Below are 9,406 nucleotides of genomic sequence, written 5' to 3'. Positions count from 1 at the left end.
CCAGTGGGGGGTCACACAGCGTAAAATATTCAAGTCCGTTTGAGGTGCGTATGAGGCTCTAAGTCTCTACCAGGCCCCACAGGTGGAAAATAGTAGAAACTGGACAAGTATAGACACATAACATGCCAATAGAGCTAGCTGTCCGATGAGTGTGGGTTACAACCAGCTCACATTACTGGCATGTTATCTTGCTTTATTTGTGCAATTTCTATCATTTTTCCGTCGACATGAGGAGCCTGGTGGAGGCTAAAACTTCTAAACGGACGTGAATACTAGTATATATGCACGTGTGAACCCACCTTTAGAGAAAAAGAAAAGAACGCAGTGTTTCACCTACCACAGTAAAGATGTTGCTATACACGAAGAACATCCCGGCCTCCTGTGACCCCATCCCAAACGTATCAAACATCCCAAACGTGGCTCCATCCCAAAAGGATGTCCTTGCAAAGTTGCCAAGAGGTGGTCTTTTAGCACTGAGCAAACTCGTTAGAGAAAAAGAAGAAGAACGCAGTGCCCACGCTTACCACAGTAAAGATGTTGCTATACATGGTAAACATCCCGGCCTCCTGAGGCCCCATCCCAAACGTGTCTCTGACGATGATGGGGAAGGAGTTCTGAATGATGATGTTCGCCATGATGAACGCAAAGTTGATCCACAAAATGTGGGCCACAGCTGGGATCTTCAACAGTCTCGCGATCTCGTGAATGTTGAAGATTTGTCTCTCTAGTGTGGACAAAATACAACTTGGTTGTTTTTCAGTGATACTAACAATGCAACATATACACAAATACATTGCTGGTGTATATATATATATATATATATATATATATATATATATATATCTGTATCTAGATAGATAGATAGATAGATAGATAGATAGATAGATAGATAGATAGATAGATAGATAGATAGATAGATAGATAGATATACAAGGCCCTCTATAACTGTAATTACCAACCTACATGAGAGACATGTTCACCTACTGTAGGGACTGGGCAGCTAGAATAACACGACAAAGCGAGTCAAACTTTTTGTATGCAGCAATGGTTCGCAGGGAAGTGTTTAGAAGATCAATATCTCAATACTCAGATGCAATGCAATGCCGATGGGACAGTTTAGCCATTGTCTTGCTGAACCCGTTTATATACGGGATGGACATATTTAACCCTTGTGAGTGTGTGTATTGTTATGAGTTTGGGGTATTTCTCATGTAAAAGTTGCATACCACTGCAAAGCCCATCGAATGTGGGAGTAAATTTGCAACAGCCGCGAGCATAGAACAGGTCAACTTTCACTTGAACCACAAAGCTCTGACATCACATAAGGTACAACGGGTTTAAGAGACAGCTTACTTTTTGGAAACAGCCTTTTGTTTCCACGGTATTGTTTTGTCTGTATCGGAATGTACATCCAGTTGAGCACAGCGGACACGCAGGACAGCATGGCGGTGAACATGAATGTGGTCGTTGTTCTGTCAAGGTGCGAATGAACAACAAATAAAAGCACTGTCTGTTTTAACGGAAATATTTCTTTACTTAGCAAAGGACTTATAATGTAGAACAAACCAAATTTAGTGCTTTTTCTACTGGCGTGCCCGCGCTTAAGCTTTACACGGCCTTCCTCACTTCACCCAGGTGTAAGAGTGCGTACCTGGCTTTGGTCGAGAGGTAAAAGACTACCTTTGCCTTCTGTCTGTACTCTGTACTTGCTATCTGTACATTGTATGTGGCATTGTTAAAAAATGTTACAAACTTGAGTGCAATGCCACAAGTGTCCCCGTCTGTCAACACACGTATTGCAAATAAAGAAAAAAAATATTCAACTTTGTCAGGGATACCCAAAAAAGTTGGTCAACGACGTCAGCGTTGTCGTTACACCACAGCGCAACAGAGTACAGACGACATGCCAAACCACGTACGAATGCGACGAACGGAACATAGCGAAATAGGTGCAAACACTCAAGACATGACCGAGTACAATACTTCGTCGACGGAGGCTACCCTCCAGTCACAGAGTAAAGATATGACAATGCATACCCATAGGTCTCAGTAAGAATCCCCCCAAGCGCTGACCCGATCATGCTGCCGACAGGCATGGACACCCGTAACGCACCCAGCTCTACGGAACGGGACGCGTCATCGGTGACGTCAGAGATCACCATCTGATGCGCTGGGGAAAAAGGCAGGGAACTGATAAAAGCACTCCGTAAATAATTTCATCAGTTTGGCAAATACTCAATGTAGCTAGGGTCTTAAAAGATCTTTAAAAAAAGGAGAATGGCAGTACTCACTATCAACGTTTCGGTGTCTGTCACTGACACCATCATCAGGGTTAGAATGACTGGAGCTACTTCTTACTGCTACTTATAGCTGTAACATCGGCTATAAGTAGCACCGATAAGTAGATCCAGTCATTCTAACCCTGATGATGGTATCTAACAGACACCGAAACGTTTAAAGTGACTACTACTTTTGTAGTGTTTTAAGAACTTTATATACACTATATACAGTCGCTTCTCTGCTGTATACTACTACCTGGATGGTACACCGGCTAATACTTTCGAGATTTCTATCTTTATATCTACTAAAAAACGAAGCAAAAATTAGGAGAACAGGGAACATATTCTATAAACATGTTGCCATACCTGTGGGAACGTGAGAGAACACTAACGGAACAGTCGACAGGAGTACCCCTTGGAACGAGGTAGACACAGACAACATGGCCGCCCATGTTGCCATGGCAACGCACGACAGCGTCAGTGACAGTCGCCCTCCGTACACGTCGCCGAACCTGCCGAATAGCGGTCCTCCCACGAACTGCAGCAAGGCTGTGGTAGTGATGATATGTCCCCACAGAGTGTTGCTGATTTCAAAACGCTTGGCAAGATACTGTGAGTAGAGTAGGTTGTTTATTATCTTATTGCATTTGCAGGCTGTGCACATACATAAACACACAGATACACACGCACACAACGCATAGACACATGGGCTAGCACAAACACACACACACACAAATATACAACGTTATCACACAGATTCAAAGTTTATCAATACCCCAGTAACATTATCCACGATCTTCGGGCGTATCGATGGAAGATCGGCCATATTTAAGATCGACAGAGGGTTGCACGTATTTTTCACCTGAAAACCGTCCCTGTCACATATAAGCCAAACTTTGTACCTTGTACAGTTGTTGTGCAATAAAGCTATTATTATAAGGGAGGCTCGGGCGATCGCCGCAGATTCGTCGTCCGATCGATTTTCGCCAAATGTGACGGTGGTTGAACAACGACAGGGCATGGACAAACAGCATTCCAGAAATCTGTGTTCATTCTTGTGGCCGGTCGGTTCTTCATCGAATGGGATCAGGATGTTTCGAATAATGTTGGAACGCCTTAGAATGCGGTCGTACTGCAGTTAGAGTAAGAGCTACAATATCCTTTGACTGCCATTCGATATTTCTACCCTCAAATGCACCTGCAAAGTTTTGAACATGACAAAAACAAGAATAGACACAAATATCTGGAATCCAATGAGAATTTTTAGAATGCACTACGAATTCCCAGGAATATGCATAGACTTTTATTCAGACGTCATTCCGGCTCACTCCGGTTCTCGTGTAAAGGGGCTTTAAGGTGTACGTGTCAGTACAGGACGTCGAACTGCTTAAACGAGTTGTCTGAACGATAATTGCATATGGCAGGACGTTGTCTAATCAACCTGTTTCCAACAATATAATGGTGCAAATAGATCTTTGCATGTTTTTACCCCCTCTTGTTCGCCTTAGTCTACACCTCATCTTTAGTATCCCAAGATCACGAAGTATCCAAGGTTATCTTTGCGAAATCTATGTTTAATTTACACACTTTTCGAAACTGGTTGAAGGCTACACGTAATGAAGCTCACAACAGGGGATTAAAACGAAGGCTGGAGGTTAGCATACCTTTTGCGAGATAGGATAGGTACAAACACAACGCTATTCCATACTTGTCCACACTATTGAATACTGATTTATAGTCTGTTTTAATGTCACATTATTACCAAATGGTAAGGTTGATAATTGCTTATTTTAGCCTTTGTGTGAAATGATTATCAATGAGTATGTTACATTTTTTATATTAAGGCCTTAAGACTTAAGGCACCTTTAAGGTGTACGTGTGCAGGACGACGAACTGCTTGTAACGAGTTGTCTGAACGATATTTGCATACGACAGGACGTTGTCTAATCAACCTGCTTCCAACAATATAATGGTGCAAATAGATCTTTGTAGGGTTTTAACTCCTCTTGTTCACCTTGGTCGACGCATTATTGATTCAGTATCCCAAGATCACGAAGTATCCATGTTTAAATTTGCGAAATCCACGTTTAATTTACCCATTTTTCGAAGCTGGTTACCAGCTACACGTAATGAAGTTCACAACAGAGGTTTAAAACGAAGGCTCAAGCTTAGCATACCTTTTGTCAGCATAATTTTTGACTTATCTGTTTTTAATGTCACGTCATTACCAAATGGTAAGGTTGATAATTGTTTATTTTAGCTTTAGTGTGAATTGATTATCAATAAGTACGTTATGTTGTATATATTAAGGTCTTAAGACCGAACCTAATTTGATTCAGCCAGTTTTGCAGCAGGGTACAACAGGCTGAAATGTTGTTTTAGTATATCCATGTATGTATGTATATAATGTACATTGTATAAATAAAACATTCTAAAAAAAGTAGAGAAGTAGAGAGAGAGTTGACCACCGGATCCATGAGTACAACAGGCCGACTTATGCTCCGGAAAAAATGCTGAATACTTGTACAAGATACACAAGTGCGCCAAAAAGCAGCAGTTACTCAAGCAACTAGTTGGATATGATTTCGGAAACGGTCAGACGTTTCAGATAGCATCCACTACCTTTAATCAGTGACACTGAAGGGATCTGGAAGAAACTGTGATTTTGGGATGGAATTTTTGTGACCTCTCTGAAGAGCTCTTTTCTTCCTTGATCGTAGAAGGAACAAGTTGAAATAAAATTCGTCGAAATGAAAAAAAAAATCTCACCGGTAAGGCCCCCTTGTTCATAGTCAGGCACGTGTAGTACAGCACGTTGCTGACATGTACGGCGGTCATCAGACGTTTCCTGTCTTCAGTCTTGTCGACTTTTTTTGGTCGGTTGTCTCTTGTGACTTCTTTGTCCGGTAGGCTACCATTCGTCACTCCATTCTTTACTCCTACCCCATTTGAAACATCCATCGCCTTTCTGGAGCTCATGTTGGCTACTAACCTTACATAGGTCTTCTTTTAGCAGCAAAAATCTACAATACGTTATTAGCGTACTCCGACAGCTCTTTGCCTACACTTTGCGGGTACGTTTACGGAAGAGCGTATCCATGTACGCTGTCGATGAAAGTCCCTATACCTTTGTCTATCACGGCCTCTAATAAGGGGACACTACCGTCCTTTATAATTTGGTAGCCATGGCGACATTGCTCCCAGAGGAATGTAACCGGTTTTGCAACTGTATCAGGTCTTAAGTATACGTGTATATATGGGTCATAGGTCATAGCTAGGGAGTGCAGACAAGTTACCCATACCATGCAATGCAGCAGAACACATGTAGTACAGCACATTTCTGATATGTACGGAGATCATCAGAAGTTTCTTGTCTTCAATCTGGTCGACTTTTTCGTGCCTTTTTTCTCTTGTGACTTCTTTATCCGATAGTCTGCCTCCTCCATTCTTCACTCCTACTCCATTTGAAATATTCATCGACTTTTTGGAGCTCATGTTGGCTACTAGCCTTAAATATGTATTCTTTTAGCAGCAAAAATCTACAATAAGTTATTAGCGTATTCCGGCAGGTCTTTGCTTACACTGTGCGGGTACGTTTACGGAATAGCGTATCCATGTACGCTGTAGATCAAAGTCCCTATACCTTTGTCTATCACGGCCTCTAATAAGGGGACACTACCGTCCTTTCCAATTTGGTAGCCATGGCGACATTGCTCCCAGAGGAATGTAACCGGTTTTGCAACTGTATCAGGCCTTAAGTATACGTGAATATGGGTGATAGGTCGTAGCTATGGAGGGCAGACAAGTTACCCATACCATGCAATGCGGTCGAACATACGTGTAGTACAGCACATTGCTGATATGTACGGAGATCATCAGACGTTTCTTGTCTTCAGTCTTGTCGACTTTTTCGAGCCGGCTGTCTCTTGTGACTTGTTTATCCGATAGACTGCTCCGTCCATTCTTTACTCCTACCCCCATTTGAAACATTCATCGGCTTTCTGGAGCTCATGTTGGCTACCAACCTTAAATATGTCTTCTTTTAGCAGCAAAAAGCCTACAATAAGTTATTAGCGTATTCCGGCAGGTCTTTGCTTACACTGCGCGGGTACGTTTACGGAATAGCATATCCATGTACGCTGTAGATGCAAGTCCCTATACCTTTGTCTATCACGGCCTCTAATAAGGGGACACTACCGTCCTTTATAATTTGGTAACCATGGCGACATTGCCCCCAGAGGAATGGAACTGGTTTTGCAACTGTATCAGGCCTTAAGTATACGTGTACAGTATATGGGTCATAGGTCGTAGGGAGTGCAGACAAGTTACCCTTAAGCTAGGGGCATAACTCGCCGTACGTGCTTTTTGTCCGTACGTTTTTTGGGAGTTCACGTCCGCCACGTATTACCGAAAACGTGGGGAAGGACTGGCAAGAGCAGGGAGGGAGTACGTCTCAACGCACGTCTCTCACAAGGTTGCGCAAGCTAAGGTGTAAGTATGTGGTCTGCACGCCACGCCTGGTCGTCAGCCGGTTGCGTGCATCGTTCGTTGCGCAAGTGGTGAGTTGTACGTGCTTACAACGTACAATCTCTGTGCGATTGCCCACGTTTTGGCACGTAGACAACCACGCAGTTGCAAGTACGGCGGGTTGTGCCCTTAGCTTTACCATGCAATGCAGCCGAACGCGTTATTCTTTTGGTAGAGTTGGTAGCGTGTTCGCCTTACATTCAGTAGAACTTGCATTAAGTTCGATTCACGGCCGAGTCAAAACCAAACCTTAAAAATGGCACATACTGCTTTCCCAGATCAGCACTCAGCATTCGGAAAAGACAATGGAAGTTGAACACACACTACTATGCTAGCAATTGCACAAAGTTGAGTGGTCAAGGGCTACTGAAACGGAGATGAGACTTGAGACTTTATTGAGACTTTATTTGAAACTACATTAGTGACATGCCCTAGGGCACGCCACTAATCTTCCCTGGACTTCATACAAACATTAACGTACATGCAATGGTCAATATTTACATACATGTCAATTTAAAAACAACCATGCCATTAATGTATATGCAATGCACAAACGTCAATGGAACAGCCGAGATCGTTGATGCCACCCTATGCGCCATCAGGCGCGGGAAGGACTTTAACTTAATTAACCTAAGATATTATCATGAGTTACTCAAACATCTCACTTATGCCACGATTTATCTTAGGAATCATATCAGTCGAATAACTTCTTTCCTTCTTGGGTTTGTCACATTTAAGAGGAGTTCCTCTGATCTTGTCAATGGCTTCTGCTGCCGTTTCCTTCACGAATGCAGTAAAGCCGATATCGTACGGGTTTGTCGTCCAGTCCCCATTCTCGTACACTTCAAAGAGAATTACCATGAAAATAGTTAGCAGAAAGAACTGCATAATAACCTGGTAGGAGAAGAAGATCAGTGGGCCGAGTATTCTATGACCCGAGGACAGGGCGTCGAAGTCAAAACTACCCAACATCATCAGAAGTAGGCTTTGAAGACTGGAACTTATGTTCTTATAGTCATTGCTATTTGAGCCGTGTGTTAAAGCCATCATTATGATAAAGGCTAACAGAATGACAGCCACAGAAAGCATGAAAGACATGAGGGGTTTGAGGGACTTCTTCATCGTCATAGACAAGGCGTACACATGAGAGTTGAAGCGCAGAAGGCGGATGAACTTTAACGTAGCGCAGCAGATGAGAAACCCTTGTAGATAGGTGGAGATTTGGAACCAGCTGACAGCACTTTTGTACAGATGAAAGACGGAGTTGCCGTTCCTCCGTTGTTCTGCCACTTCGTCGATTATGTTCTGTGTGTAGAAGTAGACGACGAGTGTTGAGAAGCCGACGGTGATCACGAGCAGTTCTACCCAGCTCCAGAACTCGCAGAGATACTCAAGTGGCCGTGACATCAGAGACTTTCCTGAAATGCAATGCACAAGGACATAAGCAACTTCATAAATTTTCTTCAGTCAATGCTACAGATTGAATTGTCTTCGGACCCATTTTCAGTCAGACGCTCTCTGAAACTTCCAAGAATTGACATAGGTAACCCAGTTGCCTGATTCATTTTGTATTACGTAATACTCTAGCTGCATGTGCGACTTTTACAGGTGTAGTCTTTGTTTCTGAGATCTGTCTTGAAACATAGGAATATACCCAACAACTGCCACCTTAGTACTATATGATAGCTTCCTATCATTTGATGACAGACCGGCGCTTTGACTGAGGCATTGAGAAAAGGGGAGAAATATTGAGATGAAAATATTTGCACGCACCTTCACGAAACACAAAGTAGAGTAGAAACAGCGCCAGCACCCCTCTCAGGACCAGAAGTAAGATGACGTCATGCTGTATGAGTCTGACGGTAACAATCTCCGAGCTCTTGTAAACTGCCCCGAGATTGGTGAACTCCACAACCAACGACACAACCGAAAACAGGTTCACGTGCGGATTGTACAGGATAAACTCGATGAAAACAGCGCGGCTGTTCTCGTCCAACCAACGTTGCCGTTGTAGAAAGGACATGGACTCTTCGGTAGTTCCGAGCCAAGCGATGTACCCGCCACCGATGTACGAGCCGTGCTGTCCGAAGTAAGGTACTCCTGGAGGCAACAACGTCCGCAATCATTGACAAAGAATGACAAATTATTTGTAAAGAATCAAGATTTTTATTCAACGTTTTGGTGACCACCTATCACCTTCCTCAGGGCCATTCTGGCTGGATCTGATTGTATTGCAGCTATAGCTGTCGCTGCTCATTCACTACTATTCCTTTTACGCCAAAAATAGTTACTCAAGCACCTGGATATGGTTTCGAAACGGTCAGACGTTTCGGAAAGAATCCACAGGTCTTTTATACTCTAACTATGAATGAAGACAATTTCAGATGTCCAATAGGAGCTAATTGACTCATTTGCATTAACTGTGTCTTAACCTTGATATCCTTTGAAATCCAAATTGTCTTCAGCTTGACTTTGGCTTAGCTTTGTTTTCTTTGGAATCCAAATTGTCTTCAGTCTGAATTGTCTTACAACCTTTCCTATTGGACATCTGAAATTGTCTTCATTCATAGTTAGAGTATAAAAGACCTGTTTCTTGCAGA

General features: G+C 42.9%; 2 protein-coding genes across 2 annotated transcripts in view; both read right to left on the bottom strand.

The window, feature by feature from the left end:
- LOC118404368 (solute carrier family 22 member 18-like) overlaps nt 1–5,311 on the bottom strand; it is a 12,595-nt gene extending 7,284 nt beyond the window's left edge. The window contains exons 1-3 of the mRNA XM_035803438.1: nt 5,049–5,311; nt 2,646–2,889; nt 2,038–2,170 (exon numbers count right to left, since the gene is read on the bottom strand). Coding sequence (XP_035659331.1) covers nt 2,038–2,170; nt 2,646–2,889; nt 5,049–5,258 — 587 coding nt within the window. The 5' untranslated portion in view covers nt 5,259–5,311. The remainder of the gene's footprint in view (nt 1–2,037; nt 2,171–2,645; nt 2,890–5,048) is intronic.
- A 2,068-nt stretch (nt 5,312–7,379) lies between these two features.
- The window catches only part of LOC118404367 (polycystin-2-like), a 3,510-nt gene continuing 1,483 nt past the window's right edge, over nt 7,380–9,406 (bottom strand). Inside the window, exons 2-3 of the mRNA XM_035803437.1 lie at nt 8,580–8,906; nt 7,380–8,224 (exon numbers count right to left, since the gene is read on the bottom strand). Of these exons, the coding sequence (XP_035659330.1) occupies nt 7,455–8,224; nt 8,580–8,906 (1,097 nt within the window). The 3' untranslated portion in view covers nt 7,380–7,454. The remainder of the gene's footprint in view (nt 8,225–8,579; nt 8,907–9,406) is intronic.

The sequence above is a fragment of the Branchiostoma floridae genome, chromosome 17, assembly GCF_000003815.2.
Source record: "Branchiostoma floridae strain S238N-H82 chromosome 17, Bfl_VNyyK, whole genome shotgun sequence".
Taxonomy (NCBI): domain Eukaryota; kingdom Metazoa; phylum Chordata; class Leptocardii; order Amphioxiformes; family Branchiostomatidae; genus Branchiostoma; species Branchiostoma floridae.
The sequence above is the reverse complement of the archived record's forward strand: the minus strand, read 5'-3'. Positions and strand labels throughout refer to the sequence as shown.